The sequence below is a fragment of the Heptranchias perlo genome, chromosome 14 (assembly GCF_035084215.1).
Source record: "Heptranchias perlo isolate sHepPer1 chromosome 14, sHepPer1.hap1, whole genome shotgun sequence".
Taxonomy (NCBI): Eukaryota; Metazoa; Chordata; class Chondrichthyes; order Hexanchiformes; family Hexanchidae; genus Heptranchias; species Heptranchias perlo.
Window position 1 is genome coordinate 28,264,397 of NC_090338.1, and position 21,828 is coordinate 28,286,224.

Below are 21,828 nucleotides of genomic sequence, written 5' to 3' on the forward strand. Positions count from 1 at the left end.
AGAGCTAAGACTTAGGGACCCCCAATTATGTTCAACATCAACAACTTGCATTTATAAATGTAAGGAGTCGTACAACACCAGGTTATAGTCCAAAAGCTTGTGATTTCAAATAAAGCTGTGGACTATAACCTGATGTTGTACGACTCCTTACATTTGTCCACCCCAGTCCATCACCGGCATCTCCACATCATGCATTTATAAAGCGCTTTTAACGTGGAAAAATGTCCCAAGCTGCGCCACAGAAGCATAATTGGATGAAAATCAGCACTGAACCGAAGAAGGAGATCTTAGGAGGAATGACTAAAAGCTTGGTTAAATAGTTGGTTTTTAAAGAGGTCCTTAAAAGAATAGAGGGAGGTGTAGAAGCAGAGAGCTTTAAGAAGGGAATTACATAGCTTAAGGCCAGACAGCTGAAAGCACAGCTGCCACTGGTGGGATGAAGGGATTTTGGGATTCATAAGAGCCTAGAGTTCTCGGATGGTTATAGGGCTGGAGGAGGTTACAGAGATGGGGAAGGTGAGACAATGGAGGGATTTGAGCACAAGGATGAGAACTTTAAACTTGAAGCGTTCGGGGACTGGGACTTAGTGAGCAAAGGGTAATGGGTGAGCGGGACTTGGCGCGGGATAGGATGTGGGAGCAGAGTTTTGGATAAGCTGAAGCTTACGGAGGGTGGAGGAAGAGGGGCAAGTCTCAGGACATCGTTGGAATAGTCGAGTTTGGAATTGGATGAGGGTTTAGGCAGCAGATGGAGTTAGGGGCGGTGACGGACAACGTTACAGAGGAGGAAGTAGGCGGTCTTTGTGATGGAGAAGTTCTGGGGCTGGAAACTCAGCTCAGGTTCAAATAGGACGCCGAGGTTGCAAACCGCCTGATTCAATCTGAGACAGTGGCCCAGGAAGAGGATCGAATCAGTGTCAAGAGTACGGAGTTTGTGGTGAGAGCCGAAGACAGTGGCTTCGGTCTTCCCAATGTTTAACTGGAGGAAATTGCGGCTCATCCAAGACTTGATGTCAGAAAAGCTGTCCAACAACATAGAGCAAGTAGAGGGTTCGAGAGAGGTGGTGGTGCGGTACAGTTGGGTGTCATCAGCATATATGTGGACCCTGACCCCATGCTTTTGGGTAATATCACCATGCGGCAGCGTGAGGAAGAGGAGGGCCTAAGGACAGATCCTTGGGGGACCCCAGAGGTAATGGTGAGGGGGCAGGAAGAGCAGCCATTCCTGGAAATGCTATGGCTACGGTTGGATAGATAAGAATAGAACAAAGTGAGGCAGTCACACTGAGATGGGCAGTGGAAGAGAGGTGTTGAAGGAAGATGGTGTGGTCGACCGTGTCATAAGCTGCAGAGAGATTGAGAAGAAATAAGGTGAGGGGAGAGATACAAAAGGGTCCAGAGGGGCAATTTTTTCACTCAAAGGGTGGTGAGTGTCTGGAACGAGCTGCCAGAGGCAGTAGTAGAGGCGGGTACAATTTTGTCTTTTAAAAAGCATTTGGACAGTTACATGGGTAAGATGGGTATAGAGGGATATGGGCCAAGTGCAGGCAATTGGGACTAGCTTAGTGGTATAAACTGGGCGACATGGACATGTTGGGCCGAAGGGCCTGTTTCAATGTTGTAAACTTCTATGATTCTATGAATAGTGCATCAGAGTCACAGTTGCAGTGAGTGTTAGTTGTGACTTTGATTAAGTCCATTTCACTGGTAGTTTGCAAGGACAGTTGGGGTCGAGGATGGGTTTTTGAGGAGGGGTGATGCCGACAGTTTTTAAAAGAGGAGGGACAGTAAGCGAGGAGATGGAACCATTTACTATGTCAGTTAGCATGAGGTCCAGGAAGGGAAGTTAGGTGGTCAGCAGTTTAGTGCAAATTGGGTCAAGGGAGAAGTTGGTGGGTCTCGTGAACAAGATGAGCTCTGGGGGTTTGACTTGGTGGGCAAGGGAAAGCGTGGGAGGGGGGATGCGGCAGAAACAGCTGAACGGATGGTCTAAACCTTAGTGACAAATAAGTCCATAAGCTCCTTGTACTTGTTGGAAGTGTGGGTGGAAGAGGCAGGAGTTTAAGGGGAAGGTTGTTAGTAGAGAAAAGGAGCTTGGAGTTACTTTTGCTTTCCAGCATGATCCTAGAATAGTAAGCGGTTGTACTAAATTATTAAACAAATCCAGTCAGATCTGGCAATGGATGGTTAAACCAGTTGTGCGCCATTGACACTTAAGTCTGCTCCCCTTGGACTTGAGGGAGTGAAAATGGGGCCATACCAGGATAGGAGAGAGTAAGGTCTGCACTGTGGACAAGAGCATCAAAGATGGAGATGAGAGAATAGTTGAGCAAGTTAACAGCTGCAGAAGTATTGAGGAGAATGGAAGGCCAAAAGCTTGGCAGTTTGCAGCTTTAAAGTGCAATTGTAAGTGACTTGGGCAGAGGGCTAGACGCAGAGGGCTAGACACAGAAGGGAGTGGAGTTGGAAGGGGGTAGGGAGATGTGGGTGGTGAGGGATACAAGGAAGTGGCTGGAGATGACCTTGTCTGTGATCAAGTCAACGGGAATAAAGAGGCAACGTCAGATGGCAAGAGTGAGGGGTAGGCCGTGAATATGGGTTGGGGAGTTTATATGGAGGGAGTAGTTAAGGGAGGACAGGAGATCAATGAAATCAGAGGAGAGAGACAAGGTGAGTTGAGGCTGGTATTTAAAAACAGGTCTTAAAATGCTAGTGAGGGATGCTGATGTATTGTGTCATCATTTTTTTTCAATGATTTGTTTAATAATTTAGTATTTGACTTTTTGTCCACCACAGTTCAGTGGTGGGGAAACTTTTGGAGACAATATTCTGGGACAAAACAAATTGGCATTTGGAAAAGTATGGGCTAATAAATGAAACTCAGCACGGATTTGTTAAAGAAAAATCGAGTTTGACTAATTTGATTGAGTTCTTTGATGAAGTAACGGAGAGGGTTGATGAGAGTTAGTGCGGTTGATGTGTATATGGACTTTCAAAAGGCAATTGATGAAGTACCACATAATAGACGTTAGCAAAATTAAAGCCCATGGGATTAAAGGGACAGTAGCAGCGTGGATACAAAATTGGCTTGGGGACAGAAAGCAGAGAGTAGTGGTGAACGGTTGTTTTTCAGACAACATTAGAACCACTGCTCTTTTTGATATATATTAATGACCTCGACTTGGGTATAGAGGGTATAATTTCAAAGTTTGCAGATGACTCGAAACTCAAATGTAGTAAACGATGATAGGGATAGTAACAGATTTCAGGAGGACACAGATAGATTGGTGAAATGGGCAGACACATGGCAGATGAAATTTAATGCAGAGAAGTGTGAAGTGATAAATTTTGGTAGGAAGAATGAGGGCAGGCAATATAAACTAAATGATACAATTTTAAAGGGGATGCAGGAACAGAGAGACCTGGGGGTGTGCAGAGGCATAGAGTACAAAAGCAAGGAAGTTATGCTAAACCTTTATAAAACACTGGTTAGGCCTCAGCTGGAGTATTGTGTTCAATTCTGTACACTACACTTTAGGAAGGATGTCAAGGCCTTAAATAGGGTGCAGAAGAGATTTACTATAATGGTGCCAGGGATGAGGGACTTCAGTTATGTGGAGTGACTGGAGAAGCTGGGGTTGTTCTCCTTAGAACAGAGAAGGTTAAGGGGAGATTTGATAGAGGTGTTCAAAATCATGAACGGTTTTGACGGAGTAAATAAGGAGAAACTGTTTCCAATGGCAGAAATGTCGGTAGCCAGAGGACACAGATTTAAGGTGATTGGCAAAAAAAGCAGAGGTGACATGAGGAAATATTTTTTACACAACGAGTTGTAACGATCTGGAATGCACTGCCTGAAAGGGTGGAGGAAGCAGATTCAATAGTAATTTTTAAAAGAGAATTAGATAAATACTTGAAGAGAAAAAAATTACAGGGCTACAGGGAAAGAGCAGGGGAATGGGACTAATTGGATAGCTCTTTCAAAGAGCTCGCAGAGGCATGATGGGCCAAATGGCCTCCTCATGTGCTGTACCTACTATGATACAGCCTTCCAGAAACAAATTAGTTGTACCAGCTACAGATTAATCTGAAAATAAATCTGATGATCCAACAGCTTGATTTGATGGTTTCAAATTCCTTTATATAATCATTAAGATTTAACAGTATTGTTGCATTAATGATGCTAGATCAAGTTACTGATTACTATAAGAGCAGAAGGCAGAATCAGCATCTGAGGGAATAATTTATACAAAGAATTTGTATAAATTTATTGTCAGGATCAAAGAGTCATTCTATCATAATACACACGATGAAAGTTGTCATTAATTATAGTAGAGATGGTATGAGAGTAGCTCTGGGGGTGAAATATTTAAAGGTACTGATATTAGCCAGCATTGAATATTAGTGTTACATTTTTAGGTTTCTTTATTGTTTTAGACAACTTGCAAGGCTCCTTATGTCCTAAAGAGTGTTGTCAATGCTGAGATATCTAGAAAAAAATGCAACATGTTCAGGGATTGAACAGAGAACCCTCTTAATTCAGCTATTGGTTTTAGCATGTGCCCTTATTGAATCACCTTTGTTTTTAGAAAGCAGAAGAACAAAGTACACTGAATTTTGACTTGGGCTTTAACTGCCAACAAAATTAATAAACAGTGAAAGAACAAGTGAATAGTAGTGGTAAACAAACATGTATTTTCCATTAGTTAATTTTAGCTAGCTTCTCGTGGTAAAAAATAGTAAATAGTTTACAACAGCTATGCTAAATTGTGACAAATAATATTCTTACATAGGAGTTCTTTTCCTTTTCTCACTCACCACTGAAGCTATCTGGCCTATATCTCTTTTGAGACCTTCAGACAAACTTCGTACTTGAACATACCTAATAAATTGAACATAATTGATAAATACCTTTTTTAAAAAGAAAGTGACCATGCCGATTTAAAACTGTTACTTTTTTAAAAAGTTGTGATCAAATACATTTGAACAAATCCCACAAAATGTTTGTATTTGAATCAACTGACATGGCTCTTCCCTTGGGCATCAGTCACAGAATTAAAAACCTGTAATGATTATATCAAGTTACGCTAGAGTATGATTTCTGTAAAAAAATGCTAATTTTTAACTCTATGACAAAATTAAAAAGTCAATGCCATACTGCATGTTAAACAAAAGTGCCTCATTTTGTCACAATTAGCATTAAGCAAGTAATCAACACTAAATAGCATTTAATACTGGTACAAAAAATGCAGTTGACAATGATATTACTTAGTGTTGAATACTAGCATTAATGTTGATACTGCAGAATAGTTGAATTTTATATCCTGAGGCAACATTGGTATATTGCTTTTATGCCAAGCCTTGTCTAATGTAATATAATTAAGAAACTGTGTCAGGGACCACATTTACTGAACACATAGTTTTGTTCGTCAGTGTCTGTTTATAGAAGATGACAAAAAATGGGATTCTTTTTTGTTAATCTGCCTTGTGAGAATGCAGTGATTTGAGTGTGTTAAAATGAGGTAAGAGAAATTAGGACCAAGTGTTCTGCAAGTTAATGCTCAATGATACTAAGACTAAAAAAAGTAGCCTTTTGCCTTTAGACCCAATGATTGCACCAACTGAAACTGTTCTAGAATCTACGAGCTGCGGAGTTCTCTAGAAACTTTATAATAAACCACTTCATCCCACGGTTCAAGCTTATCCTGCTAACTTATCAACATGTGGTAATTTTAAATATTAAAAACCATTCTACCATTAATTTATTTAGAACACTGATTATCAGACTGGAACAGGGAAGAAACCTGTTTTGGAAATGTGATTATGAATATATATTTACTGTCCCAAAAATCCAAATCTAACTGTTAAAATAGATATGTTTTCATTTGAGTAAATATAACAATGTCGTTCACTAAGTTGAAAGCTAGAATTCACAAGTCCAAAGACGCTGTTTTAATCTTCTATGACACTTCTGTGCAATACAGTTTTAATTTCAATGTAGATTAATAGATGTTTGGTTTTATTATGTTTTCAGAGGATATGAATATCTCTTGATGTGCTTTTGCCTTCTCAGTGCAAAATTCATTTTATAACATTATCTTAATATCAGTAGCACCTGTAATGTATAAAATTAACATTTTGATGTACACGAACAAAGAAATAGATAAAGAAGACCAAACCTATTCAACCTGCAGTGAATTGCTCAAGACATTTTAACTTTTTGCAGAAAAGTACTTTATTTTATGGCACCTTAGAATGGACACACATGATTAACATAGAAGTATTTCTTTCTACAGGCTACAGAAAGTGAAATGGGGGATGTGGATCTTACTGGGCTTCCGGAAACAGCAGTAGACTCCGAAGAAGAGGAAGAAGATGAAGAGGACATTGACCGAGCATCTGATCCACTGATGGGCAGGGATGTTGTTAGAGAGTGTCTGGAGAAGGATCCAGCAGACCGAACTGATGATGACATTGGTACATTTTAGGGAAACAATCTTTATCTCTACTATCTTCCATTTCCACCCACCCCCATTTTCATGCACTTTTGCCTAGCTGATGTCCTTTTTACATTAGGATTGTGCTGAATTTAAGTTCGTAACAGATGTAAACTTGCCACAAAATTCCTACAATAGAGTGGCATAATCATACTGAATCTGGCTACGTTATTTCCGTGAGCCCACCCAAGTAATTGGCTTTTTAACAATGTCGTTGTTATCATGATGTTCTGGTTCCAGTTTATTCATATATTCCAACAGAAATAACGTGATGGTGAGTTAACAAAGATGGAGACATTGGATGATAGACAGATGAAATTTGATGACCTTGAGAACCTCTGGGTTTCCCTCAAGTCCAAACAATCAAGGCTGACCTTTCTATTATTGGCATCCTGCACTGTTCCAGCCTCAACGCAAGCAATAGGAACCAGTTCCTAGGCACTCTTCAGCCTTCTGATCTGAATATTGACTTTAGTAACTTGAGATCTCAGCTGTATTCTCCATTTTCCTTACAGTAAAGGGTGTTAGTAATGTAGGTGAATAGATCACTGTGCAGAGAGATGGCAGATTAATATTTCAGGTTTAGACCCATTGTCAGAACACAGTGCTGGTAGGGTGATGGAGTCACATTGGACCTTGCCGTTGGCTTGTTTTTTTTCTCCTTTTGGAACTGGTAAACCCACTGGGGTTGACCTTGACTTTTGGGCAACCAACTGGCGGAGCGTGCTGGCCGATCGCCCGTTCCGGCGGCAAAAAGGCCCCCATGATTTTGATGCCCCAGCCTCATTTGAATTTGGCAGGCGAGCTGCGGTAGCCAAACAAGCATCGTGATGCAGCTCACCGCTCTTCGACCTCAGGAATGTCGGCTGGCTGGGTGCCAACAGAGGCCCGCAGATAGGTGCATAGCGGAAACAGGGAAAGGTGATACCGAGGCGGGCGAGGCCAGCCTGGCAATGGCCCACAGTACTTTCCAACTTCATTTCTATCTTTATTTCAGATTTCCAGCATTAGCAGATTTTTTTTAAGTATCTTACTCCTTTTCAAACCTATTTATGTACTTATAAAGATCTCATAGAATCATAGAAAATTTACCGCAGAGAAGGAGGCCATTAGGCCCATTGTGTCTGTGCCAGCCGTGATAGAGCTACCCAACCTAATCCCACTTTCCAGCACTTGGTCCGTAGCCTTGTAGGTTATGGCACTTCAAGTGCATATCCAAGTACTTTTTAAATGTGATGAGGGTTTCTGCCTCTACCACCCTTTCAGGCAGTGACCCCTACCACCCTCTGGGTGAAAAGATTTTTCCTCAGCTCCCCTCTAATCCTTCTACCAATTACTTTAAGTCTCTGCCCCCTCGTTATTGCCCTCTCTGCTAAGGGAAATAGGTCCTTTCTAGGCCCCTCATAATTTTATACACCTCAATTAAATCATCCCTCAGCCTCATCGGTTCCAAGGAAAACAATCCCAGCCTATCCAATCTTTCCTCATAGCTAAAATTCTCCAGTCCTGGTAACATCCTTGACAATCTCCTCTGCACCCTCTCTTGTGCAATCATATCTTTCCGATAATGTGGTGATCAAAACTGTACGCAGTACTCTAGCTGTGGCCTAACTAGTGTTTTATACAGTTCTAGCATAACCTCCCTGCTTTTATATTCTGTGCCTCAGCTAATAAAGGAAAGTATCCTGTATGCCTTCTTAACCACCTTTTCTACCTGTCCTGCTACCTTCAGGGATCTGTGGACATACAGTCGAAGGTCCCTCTGTTCCTCTACACCTCTCGGTATCCTCCCATTTATTGTATATTCCCTTGCCTTGTTTGCCCTCCCCAAATGCGCATTACCTCACACTTCTCTAGATTGAATTCCATTTGCCACTTTTCTGCCCACCTGACCAGTCCATTGATATCTTCCTGCAGTCTACAGCTTTCCTCCTCACTATCAACCACATGGCCAATTTTTGTATCATCATCTAACTTCTTAATCAGGCCCCTTGCATTTATGTTTAAATCATTAATATATACCACAAAAAGCAAGGAACCTAGCACTGAGCCCTGCGGAACCCCGTTGGATGCAGCCTTCCTGTCACAAAAACACCTGTCGGCTATTACCCTTTGCTTCCTGCCACTGAGCCAATTTTGGATCCAATTTGCCACTTTCCCTTGGATCCCATGGGCTTTTACTTATTTGACCTTCGTTGTGGTTTTCCATCCTTTCAGTTCCCCGATACCACTTAATTTCATACATTTACAAGCGTCAGATTTGGTTCAGTGGTAACACTCTTGTCTCTGAGTCAGACGGTCATTGGTTCAAGCAGCTCTCCAGAGATTTGAGCACATCATCCAGGCTGACACTTCAGTATAGTACTGAGGGAGTGCTGCACTGTCAGTGTACGTCTTTCAGATGTGATGTTAAACTGAGGCCCTCGCAGGTGGATATAAAAGATCCCATGGCACTATTTGAAGAACAGCAGCAGAGTTCCTATGGTGTCCTGACCAAGATTTATCCCTCAACCAACACCACCAAAACAGATTATTTGGTCACTTATCTGATTGCTCTTAGTGGGCTCTTGCTGTGAGCAAATTAGCTACTGTGTTTCCTCATCTTACAACAGTGACTACACTTCAAAATACTTCATTGACTGTGAAGTACTTCGGGACTGCCTGAGATCATAAAAGGCACTATATTAAATTCAAGCTCGTTCTTTCTTCTATCTGTAGAAAGAGAGAAGTTGGGGGTTAAATTCGATAACCCCCGAATCCGGGCACGGGGGTCGCAGTGCGCGATTAACCCGCGCCCAGTCGTTCCGATGCAGGCAGCACGTGAGATTCGTGCTGCCTGCTCACTTGCCTGATTCCAGTGCGAGCAGCCAGTTTATCTGCGTTGTTCAGTGACTTCTCACCAGCAGATATCGCATGAATGGCTTGTACCTCTTAAAGGCAGCCTGCACCTCATTTGGAAAAAATAAGATATGGGTCCGCACGGAGTCTGAATGGAAATCAGACATCGCACACATAAAATACAGATGCAGGTCCCATCCCTATGTTTATAAACTGTTGAGTTATGCTAAAACATTGAATAAAAGTTGCACACTACTAAAGCCCACATCCTTCAATCTGCACGCCAGCCCTCACCAATCTGCCAATCTGAGTTTGTATCAAGCCTGCGAGAGAGCATGCACCAAGGTTCTCTGATGATGCACGAGAGGCCTTGGTGCAAGAGGTGGACAGAAGGAGGGGCATCCTATATCCACAGTGGGGCAAGAGGCGCTCTACACGTATGCTCCTGAGGCAGTGCAGGAAGAAGTTCAATGCTTTGACACGAGTGGTCAAGGTGAGTGAGGTCAACTATCAAATGGCATCTCCTACCAACTGCACTACTAGCCACATCCACTGCTCCACGCGCTACACCCCCCATCACCCACCTACCAACAAACTCTTTCAATCAGTACTCAACTCTTCCAATCAGATGCTTCCTCTCACCCTCACACATTACCACTGTTGCAAGCCACACACCCACAACTCACGGATCACACAAACTGGCAGCTATTCAACCATGACAGGCACATCACCCACATCCTGCAGGACACTCACTGGCACACGTCCTGCTTTGTTGGAGGAGCAGATGGAACAATAGGAAGTAAGTGGCAGTGGCATTTAGCCCCTCGAGCCTGTTCCGCCATTCAGTGAGATCATAGTTGGTCTGTGACCAACTCCATATACCTGCCTTAGCCCCATATCCCTTAATACCCTTGGTTAACAAAAAATCTATCAATCTCAGATTTTAAATTAACAATCGAGCTAGCATCAACTGCCATTTGCAGAAGAGCGTTCCAAACTTCTACCACCCTACGTGTGTAGCAGCGTTTCCTAACTTCACTCCTGCAAGTCCTGGCTCTAAATTTTAAGCTATGTCCCCTAGTCCTAGTATTCAAGTATAGGAGACTTCTAAAAACAGGTACAAATGCATCAGCAGCCAGAAGCAATAATCCAGCAACTAACCTGTAAATCCTGTATGATCCCTTTAAATAGCACTGGGTGGGGGGGTCCTTCAGGCCATCTATGACATATTCAGCTGCTCTTGGTTGAGACATTATGTTGGCTGGAGCTTTGAGTGCCAATCCAGCGCACATCTTGCTAGAAGTGCGCACGCGCATTCCAGACGCCATCTTGGGACCTAAGGCGGCTGCATAGCGCCTAAAACAAAACGGCCGCTACACTGCCGAATTTATAAGCCATTACGTCTTATTGCTCAGTGATCTGTGGCTTCTCAAGACATTTTAAGACTCAATCGAAGAAAGCAAAAATAAGTAAAGGCTGAGATTTTTCTCCTGGATACCACACCCAGTAATCATAATCGAAAGGCTTCACAAAGTCTAGTACTGCATTTGTCCTTGTACCCAAAAGTGACTTTTCATGAGCTCGGTTTCCGATCCCAGAATTTCTTCACTTGGCTGTCTGCTTCATATCTTTAGAATCCAGCCGTACTGGCACTTAGAATGGACAGCAATGTAGTGGCCTTGTTGTGCTATGTCAGCTATACTACCCTTCTCCTGCTCTCCTGCCCCCCTCAATCCTCTCTTTCTCTCTCCCCTTTCAGGATTACTTGTGTGCAACTGCAACTGGATAACAGACATTCTCTTGCAACGCCTGAAACATGTGATTTGATTATAATTGCCATCATGATTTATAAGCTGGCTAGAGTACTGGCATCTGCTGGAAGCACATACCTGCAACCAGAGAGGGTCCAATTTGAGCACATCACTTTCTTATTAGGGTGCTCAGCTGATGAAATCATTAGGGTTGAGACTGTGCATAAAACCCTGTAAAGATTGGAAAAGCAAATCTCTATTATGACTAATTGCATTTCCTGACCCCTCAAAGCCTCTCCACCATTTACAAGGCTCAAGTCAAGAGTATGATAGAAAACTCAACACTTGCCTGCAGCCGCAACAACGCTCAAGAAGCTTAACACCATTCAGAACCGAGCAGTTCATTTGATCAGTATCCCTGTGATTAGGCTCAACCTAACACCATTGTGGGAGCACCATCACCACAAGTACTGCAGTGGCACAAGGAGAAGGCACACCACTACCGTCTCAGGGCAACTAGTGATAGGCAATAAATGCTGCCTTGTGTTTATTGAAACCCGCATCCCAAGAGCAATTTTTAAAAATGCACAGTCACAACATGTCCATTATTGGTGAAACAGTGGTATTCGTAGATTCATACAGTTACGGCACAGAAGGAGGCCATTTGGCCCATCGTGTCCTTGCCTGCTGAAGAAGAGCTTTCCAGCTTAATCCCACTTTCCAGCACTTGGTTCGTAGCCCTGTAGGTTACGGCACTTCAAGTGCACATCCAAGTACTTTTTAAATGAGTTGAGGGTTTCTGCCTCTACCACCCTTTCAGGCAGTGAGTTCCAGACCCCCGCCACCCTCTGGGTGAAATAATTTCTCCTCAGCTCCCGTCTAGTCTTTCTGCCAATTACTTTAAATCTATGCTCCCTGGTCACTGACCCCTCTGCTAAGGGAAATAGGTCCTCCCTTTCCACTCTATCTCGTCCTGTCATAATTTTATATACCTCAATTAAATCTCCCCTCAACCTCCTTTGTTCCAAAGAAAACAACCCCAGAGCGGGACAAATATCCTTGCGGGGAGGTTTGCTAGCACTGTTGGGGGGGGTTTAAACTAACTTGGCAGGGGGATGGGATACAGAGTGGAGCTACAATAGGGGGTGATGTGCAGCCAAATATAGAGAAAAAAACAAGTCAGCTTGGAAGACAGGGCAAATATGTGAGGGCAAGGCTGGATGGCATCTATTTTAATGCAAGGAGTCTTGCGAATAAGGTGGATGAACTGAAGGTGTTGATAAACACATGGGAGTATGATATTGTTGCTGTCACAGAGACATGGTTGAGGGAGGGGCAAGACTGGCAGTTCAATATTCCGGGGTACAGAATCTTCAGGCGAGACAGAGGGGGAGGTATAAGAGGAGGGGGGGTCGCAATATTAATTAAAGAATCAATTACTGCCATAAGGAGGGATGATATATTAGCAGGTTCCTCTAATGAGGCCATATGGGTGGAGCTTAAAAACAAAAAGGGGGCAAGCACTTTGATGGGAGTGTACTATAGGCCCCCAAACAGTCAGGGGGAGATAGAGGAACAGATATGTAGGCAAATCTCAGAAAATTGTGCAAATAATAGGGTAATAATAGTGGGGGATTTCAACTTCCCCAATATTAACTGGGATACTCAGAGTGTAAAAGGCTTAGAGGGTACAAAATTCTTAACGTGCATCCAGGAGAGCTTTTTGAGCCAGCATGTAGAAAGTCCTACAAGAGGGGGGCGGTACTGGACCTAATTCTAGGGAATGTGGCCGGCCAAGTGGAAGAAGTGCTAGTAGGTGAGCACTTTGGTGACAGTGACCATAATTCGGTGAGATTTAAGGTGGTCATGGAAAAGGACAGGGAGGGGCCAGAAATAAAGGTTCTAAATTGGGGGAAGGCCGATTTTAATAGGATAAGGCAGGATCTGGCCAAAATGGACTGGGATCAGCTGCTTGTAGGAAAATCCGCATCGGAGCAATGGGAGTCTTTCAGAAGGGAGATTGAGACCATACAATGGCAACATGTTCCCGTAAAGGTCAAGGGTGGTTCCAAGAACTCCAGGGAACCTTGGATGTCAGGGGATATACGAGAATGGATTAGGAAAAAAAGGAGGGCTTTTGGCAGATACAAAAGGCTAAAGACGGAGGAAGCCCTAGAGGAGTACAAAAAGTGCAGGGGGATACTTAAAGAAATTAGGAGATCAAGGAGGGGCCATGAAATAACACTGGCGAGCAAAATAAAGGAAAATCCTAAGATGTTTTATAAGTATATTAAGGGTAAGAGGATGACTAGGGAAAAAATAGGGCCCATTAGGGACAAAAATGGCAATCTGTGTGTGGAGCCGGCAGATGTAGGAGGGGTTCTAAATGAATTTTTTGCATCTGTTTTCACTATGGAGAAGGACGATGTAGACATAGAAATACGGCAGGGGGACTGTGATATACTCGAACATATTAACATCGAGCGGGAGGAGGTATTGGCGGTTTTAGCAGGCCTAAAAATGGATAAATCCCCAGGCCCGGACGAAATGTATCCCAGGCTACTGTGTGAGGCAAAGGAGGAGATTGCGGGGGCTCTGACACATATATTCAGAACCTCTCTGGCCACAGGGGATGTGCCAGAGGACTGGAGAACCGCTAATGTAATACCATTATTCAAGAAGGGGAGTAGGGAAAAACCGGGGAACTACAGGCCAGTGAGCCTAACATCAGTGGTAGGAAAATTATTGGAAAAAATTCTGAAGGACAAAATTAGTCTCCACTTGGAGAAGCAAGGATTAATCAGGGATAGTCAACATGGCTTTGTCAAGGGAAGATCATGTCTGACTAATTTGATTGAATTTTTTGAGGGGGTGACTCAGCGTGTGGATGAGGGTAACGCAGTGGATGTGGTATACATGGATTTCAGTAAGGCCTTCGATAAAGTCCCCCACAGGAGACTGGTCAAGAAGGTACGAGCCCATGGAATCCAGGGTGCCTTGGCACTTTGGATACAAAACTGGCTTAGTGGCAGAAGGCAGAGGGTGATGGTCGAAGGTTGTTTTTGTGACTGGAAGCCTGTGGCCAGTGGGGTACCACAGGGATCGGTGCTGGGTCCCTTGCTGTTTGTGGTCTACATTAATGACTTGGATATGAATGTAAAAGGTATGATCAGTAAGTTCGCTGATGATACAAAAATTGGTAGGGTGGAAAATAGCGAGGAGGATAGCCTCAGTCTGCAGGACGATATAGATGGGTTGGTCAGATGGGCGGAACAGTGGCAAATGGAATTTAACCCGGAAAAGTGCGAGGTGATGCACTTTGGAGGGACTAACAAGGCAAGGGAATACACAATGAATGGGAGGACCCTAGGCAAGACAGAGGGTCAGAGGGATCTTGGTGTGCAAGTTCACAGATCCCTGAAGGCGGCGGAACAGGTAGATAAGGTAGTAAACAAGGCATATGGGATACTTGCCTTTATTAGCCGAGGCATAGACTATAAGAGCAAGGAGGTTATGATGGAGCTGTATAAAACACTGGTTAGGCCACAGCTGGAGTACTGTGTGCAGTTCTGGTCGCCACACTACAGGAAGGATGTGATCGCTTTGGAGAGGGTGCAGAGGAGATTCACCAGGATGTTACCAGGGCTGGAGCGCTTCAGCTATGAAGAGAGACTGGGAAAATTGGGTTTGTTTTCCTTGGAGCAGAGGAGGCTGAGGGGGGACATGATTGAGGTGTACAAAATTATGAGGGGCACAGATAGGATGGATACTAAGGAGCTTTTTCCCTTCGTTGAGGGTTCTATAACAAGGGGACATAGATTCAAGGTAAAAGGCGGGAGGTTTAGAGGGGATTTGAGAAAGAACTTTTTCACCCAGAGGGTGGTTGGAGTCTGGAACTCACTGCCTGAAAGGGTTGTGGAGGCAGGAACCCTCACAACATTCAAGAAGCATTTGGATGAGCACTTGAAATGCCATAGCATACAAGGCTACGGACCAAATGCTGGAATATGGGATTAGAGTAGACAGGGCTGATGGCCGGCGCGGACACGATGGGCCGATGGGCCTCTATCCGTGCTGTATAACTCTATGACTCTATCCAATCTTTTCTCATAGCTAAAATTCTCCAACCCTGGCAACATCCTCATAAATCTCCTGTGTACCCTTTCTAGTGCAATCATATCTTTCCTGTAATGTGGTGACCAGAATTGTACGCAGTACTCAAGCTGTGGCCTAACCAATGTTTTATACAGTTCTAGCGTAACCTCCCTGCTCTTATATTCTGTGCCTTGGCTAATAAAGGAAAGTATCCCGTATCCCTTTTTAACTACCTTATCTACCTGTCCTGCTACCTTCAGGGATCTGTGGACATGCACTTCAAGGTCCCTCACTTCCTCTACACCTCTCAGTATGCTCCCATTTATTGTGTACTCTGTTGCCTTGTTTGCCCTCTCCAAATGCATTACCTCACATTTCTCTAGATTGAATTCCATTTGCCACTTTTCTGCCCACCTGACCAGTCCATTGATATCTTCCTGCAGTCTACAGCTTTCCTCCTCACTATCTACCACACGGCCAATTTTTGTATCATCTGCTCTTTTGAGGGGCATGTTGTTTAGTGTTGCATTAGAAAGGGTTCAGACTGCACTGCTTCCTGTGTAAAAGTATTACTGACTCCATAGCTGCTGAGGTGTCTGCTCACAGTTTTTTTCTCATCCTGACTTTTTTAATGTTTTGTAGTTTTTACAAAAGAGAGCATGAATTAAGAACAGGGCATTTGGCCCATAAGCCCATCTCTTCCACAGACCATGTACAAACCACTTCAATCATAGAATCTACAAAATCCATGTAATCTCTTGCCAAATTTCTCCCTCCCTCCCCGAGTGCATTGAATGAAACTGCAGGATAACAATCTAACCTTACATCCCACATTACACATTCGGAATCAGTTGCCTTCGTTATCATGATGTTTTAATGGTCCCAGTAGCTCAGGAACCATTGTGTTCCACACAGCATTCATTTATCCCTGTCTGAATTTTTTCCAAATGATCCTCAATCCTAGTCTTAAACCAGATATTGATCCGATTCTTTTTTTTAAAAGTGTGAATGAATAGTTTTATAGTAGAATGAAATGGTATGGCACAGTTTAAATGGGAAGTTTTGAAATCTGGTGGATTGATTTCAGAGTGGAATTTGAAAGTGCCTTTATATCACAGGACTGCAGCCAACAGTATGTATGCAAATCTTTGTCCATTGACTGCACTCCATAGTATAACGGCTTTGATGGTCAGGGAACCAATGATATCATAGACCCATTAAAATGTGTGTCTGCAAATATGTTGTCAGATAAGTGAGCTGGTTTGAGTAAAGTAAATGTGGGGAATCAGTTCCCCTGGGTTTTCACTATATATGTTAATTTGGTATCCAGGGTACATTGCAGAGCCCGGCATAAATGACACATGACTGTAAAGTAAATAGTGGACAGTGGCACAAGGAGGTCACTCTCCAGTGGAGAAACTGTCAAGTGTAAAAGTACCTGAGTTTTCTCAGTCTCCAGCTGTAAATATAATAGACACTACTGAAAGAGTTCCTGATGTGATTATATATGCTGTATCTGGAAATGTCTTTGGAAATGTGTGTCACTGTAGCCCAGACTAAATGTGTGTGTGTTACTTTGCAGAACAATTGCTGGAGTTCATGCATCAGCTTCCTGCTTTTGCCAACATGACCATGTTTGTCAGGCGAGAACTGTGCTCAGTCATGATATTCGAAGTAGTGGAACATGCGGGAGCAATAATAACTGATGATGGAAAAGAGGTAAACACTGCAATCAGCTGTGTATTTTTATATTTATAATTCATGGCAGCTTCACTAAATCAAATAATTTCCAATTTATCTGAAGGAAGAAAGAATTTGTTTCAGTTTGAACTATTTTCTTCCTAATCCTTGTCTGCTTCCCTGGCTGTAGACTGATTGTGGTCAAGACATTGGCAATCTTTCCCCAAACTACCGGTAACACAGCTGAGCCAAGTGGCAGCTGCATGAGAGCAGCTGAGGTATGATTCCTCTGATTTGTTCTGTCCTCCTATGGGATAGAGTTGGCCTCCAATTCTTCTCAGCAATGGAGTTGATGTTAGGAGTTTTGTGAAGTGGAGGCATCAAACTTGGACCCCATGATCTGTGGTGATGCCTACTGAAGGAAGAATTGTTGAAAATAAATATCAAACTATGAGAAATGTTTAAAGACCATGTGTACAGGAGTACTTCACTCTTCCTTCCTGAATAAATAAAGGAAGTATTTTGTTTTTAATAACAAACGTAAGAATTATATTGCAGTATCCTTTATGGTCTCTTTCCAGTTGTACTCAGGGCTCCCTCTGGGTATTAGTCTAAGGTACTACTGCACACCTTCTGACCTTTTCAAATCCAGTTTCCCATTTTTAGCCAGGGTGACAGTGCAGTTAATTCAAAGCTTGAGGCAAGCAAAACACATTAAAGGCTGACCCTGGTATCAGACAGAACCTGCATTTACATTACCATGAGGCTTATATTGCAAAACAGGCATATGTTTTTATTGCGGTATGATGATCTAAAAGCAGGAGATTTTCTGTCAGAACTCCTAAATAATTTAAGCATTACTTTTCTTGTTTTTCTTTCTAGTTTTGTATTTGTAGGTATGAAAGCATTGTTTTAAAACAATATTGTTGAACTGACTGAGAACAGTTACTGGACAATGGCAGGATAACATTATGAGGCAGCTGAAGATGCTGCCAATCTAAAGTGTTTCATTGATCTTGATTCAGTGCAAGTTAATTCAACTTCCCCACAGTTAAGTCAGTGACATCTCTGAAAACCCCCATTGTCATCTTTCTGTTATCCCTTGAACCTAGGAAGGCAAAACTCCTTTTATCTACCCTTTATCAACCTTCCTTGTCCAAGCACCAGCCACTGAATACAAGGCAGGCAGCCGACTCCCAGTAGTGCATCGGGGTTACTTTGAAACTAGGAAGCACATGTTAGTAATTCATAGACATCGCTCACTCTCTCTGAGTGTATTATAATTCTCTTGACTATTTTGTTTTTTTTTTACAAAGATGTTGATGTTGAGACTTCATCTTTTGGAACATGGGAATGGTGTTTACATTGCCAAGTTTTCTTCACACTTGACTGTACGGGTTTCAGTCTAGTAATAGTAATTGATCCAAGCTCATACTGTTTGTGGTAGGGCAATTAACACCGTTAAAAGCCACCAGTTTATGATGCAAGTAATTTTCAGTTGCGTGTCTTTCTCAAATGACTTTATGGGGAAGGACTTTGTTCATTAGCAAAATTGTAAATATATGGAAAAAGAGCATGTTTATGACTTTGATAGCAGAGAACAGAAATCTCTCTTGCTCCTCCCATTTGTTTGGCATGGGTATTGTTGCTAAGGAATGATTCCTGGAATATTTAAGGCTTTTAAATTTATGATTTTATAAGAAAACAGAGTGACTTGTGCATACATCTTAAATAGTAGTTTTTCTCAAATTCCATTTTGCTTTACTTCCAGCTGGAGTCCTGGTATGTTATTCTAAATGGCTCAGTGGAAATCACCGACTCTAATGGAAGGACGGAAATACTTTGCATGGGAAACAGTTTTGGTATTTCTCCCTCCTTGGAGAAACAATATATGAAAGGAATTGTTAGGACCAAAGCAGATGATTGTCAGGTAAGGACATGATTCAAGAGCACTTTAATTGTCGCAATTTAACAAGAGAATTTCTAATTTAGCCGTACTTGGGAGGGTTTATAGTGATGACTATTTTCTGGGCAATTGAGAACAAAAATGAAATAATTAGACCATCTCCTCGAAAGCAGCTGGGTTCTTGACACTGGCAATGTGAGCATGTTGGCAGTCAGAACTACAGTTAGTGCCAGGTACCTGACTAAAATATTAGAATTCGCATACCAGTCAAGGCTGCAACTGTTATCAGCTAAGCAGTCAATATGTCTGCACTGACCCACCTGCTCTTGCTGATTTCTTTATTCCGGTGTTAGTAAGATATAATCTGAGTTGCCCCTGTTCACATTTCCTTTATAACAGGATAAGCCTGTTTTCTGGTAAGTTTTCACACGTATGCAGCTCAGCCCAGTTCAGAGAAAAGTCTGTGTATATTGTATATTTGTGTCATAGTGCACATTTAAATCACTATCTTCAATGGCAAGCATTACAGCTCTTCTATTTTCTACCCACATCTAATATTTGTATTAGAAGATGCAGTTCTGAAATTCAGGAGTAAAAGTGTATGTTTACATAACAATTTATTTTGATATGGTCACTGTGAAACTCTAGATACTCATGACAGCTTCTAACTACAAGGCAGTATTCTATTCAAGAGGTTAAAATGATTGTGCTCAAGCAGTTTATGATTGTTCTCTAAACCTCACTTAGCAATGGATTTACTGATGCCTCAGTGGGTACATGCATGAAGCAATGTAATGCAGGGAGCTCCAAGATTTGATGCCTGGTCTGTGCTGAGTTAACTTAGCTCAGCCAGCGTAGTGATGTGTCTCTGTAGTCAGCCTCTGCATCTGTAGGCTGTCGTGGGGGATAAAATTGGCCAAGCGCTCTCTTATGATTCCAATCCAGTAACCTCTGCTGAAACGGGTATGTGAGGACAGCATCAGATTCATCTGTGACTATCCTGCCCCACCAAAATCAAATAGTCTGCCAACATTCATTATTTAGATTCACATGTGAGCAGTGGCCACTTTTTTGAGGGTCTGGGAGTCTGGTGATGCCTGTTAAGCACCATGAGTCAACATCTTGAGGAGAGGAAGGAAGAAAATGGAAAAAAAAATTTACTTTCACATAGTATGCTGGTGATTTTTTTTTAGATCTTCATGCTTATTTATCGTTATTGTATGGCCTGGTGATCAGTGGAAAATTTGTGATGCTCTTTGTAGATAAAGTTGTGACATTGAGTGATGTGCTTTATCTATTTTATGTTGTGATATCTGAAAGGGTTGCCAGAGGATACACTAGGTTACAGGAAATTTATTACATATCTATTGGTTTTCTAGTCCATTTTCTTCATGTTTTTTGTGCTTTAACAACCACCAGAATTAAAACTGTGAGAAGTCGGCCCGTGTTATCGTTGTTTCCAACTGTACTTTATTGTGTCACCTAATATTAAGAGAAAAGACCTGCAGTTTTATCAGACTATCTTTAAGTATCAGATTTCAGGAAATATTATGTTATTATGATCTGGAATGCACAGCCTGAAAGGATGGTGGAAGCAGATTCAATGGTAACTTCCAAAAGGGAATTGGATGTATAGAATCATAGATTCATAGAAGTTTACAGCACAGAAGGAGGCCATTTAGCCCATCATGTCCACACTGGCAAAAAAAGAGCTATCCAGCCTAATCCTACTTTCCAGCTCTTGTAGGTTACAGCCTTGTAGTTTATGGCACTTCAAGTGCATATCTAAGTACTTCTTAAATGTGATGAGGGTTTCTGCCTCTACCACCCTTTCAGGCAGTGAGTCCCAGACCCCCAACACCCTCTGGGTGAAAAAAATTCTCCTCAACTCCCTTCTAATCCTTCTACCAATTACTTTAAATCTGTGCCCCCTGGTTATTGACCTCTCTGCTAAGGGAAATAGGTCCTTCCTATCCACTCTATCTCGGCCCCTCATAATTATGTACACTTCAATTAAATCTCACCTCAGCCTCCTCTGTTCCAAAGAAAACAACCTCAGCCTATCCAATCTTTCCCAATAGCTAAAATTCTCCAGTCCTGGCATCATCCTCGTAAATCTCCTCTGCACCCTCTCTCTAGTGCAATCACATCTTTCCTGTAATGTGGTGACCAGAACTGTAGGCAGTACTCTAGCTGTGGCTTAACTAGTGTTTTATACATTTCTCGCATAACCTCCTTGCTCTTATATTCTATGCCTCAGCTAATAAAGGAAAGTATTCTTTATGCCTTCTTAACCGCCTTATCTACCTGTCTGACCTTCTGGGATCTGTGGACATGCACTCCAAGGTCCCTCCGTTCCTGTACACCTCTCAGTATCTTCCCATTTATTATGTATTCCCTTGCCTTGTTTGCCCTCCCCAAACGCATTACCTCACACTTTTCTGGATTGAATTTCATTCGCCACTTTTCTGCCCACCTGACAAGTCCATTGATATCTTCCTGCAGTCTACAGCTTTCCTCCTCACTATCAACCACACGGCCAATTTTTATATAATCTGCAAACTTCTTAATCACGCCCCCTACATTTAAGTCTAAATCATTAATTCATACCATAAAAAGTAAGGGACCTAGTACTGAGCCCTGCAGAACCCCACTGGAAACAGCCTTCCAGTCCTTAAAAAAGAACTGTTGACCATTACCCTTTGCTTCCTGCCGCTGAGCCAATTTTGGATCCAATTTGCCAATTTCCCTTGGATCCCATAGGCTTTTACTTTCCTGACCAGTCTGTCATGTGGGACCTTATCAAAAGCCTTGCTAAAATCCATGTAAACTACATCAAATGCACTACCCTCATCGACCCTCCTTGTTACCTACTCAAAAAATTCAATCAAGTTAGACATGACCTTCCCTTAACAAATCCGTGCTGACTGTCCTTGATTAATCCGTGCCTTTCTAAATGACAATTAATACTATCCCTCAGAATTGTTTCCAATAATTTGCCCACCACCAAGGTCAGGCTGACTTGGCCTATAATTACTCGGTCTATCCCGTTCTCCGTTTT

At 42.5% G+C, this 21,828-nt stretch overlaps 1 protein-coding gene across 7 annotated transcripts in view; it reads left to right on the top strand.

The window, feature by feature from the left end:
- rapgef6 (Rap guanine nucleotide exchange factor (GEF) 6) overlaps positions 1-21,828 on the top strand; it is a 342,757-nt gene that overhangs the window by 251,285 nt on the left and 69,644 nt on the right. For all 7 annotated transcript variants that reach the window (XM_067996162.1, XM_067996163.1, XM_067996168.1 and 4 more), the window contains 3 exons: positions 6,297-6,477; positions 16,764-16,900; positions 18,633-18,791. In XM_067996162.1, coding sequence (XP_067852263.1) covers positions 6,297-6,477; positions 16,764-16,900; positions 18,633-18,791 — 477 coding nt within the window. The remainder of the gene's footprint in view (positions 1-6,296; positions 6,478-16,763; positions 16,901-18,632; positions 18,792-21,828) is intronic.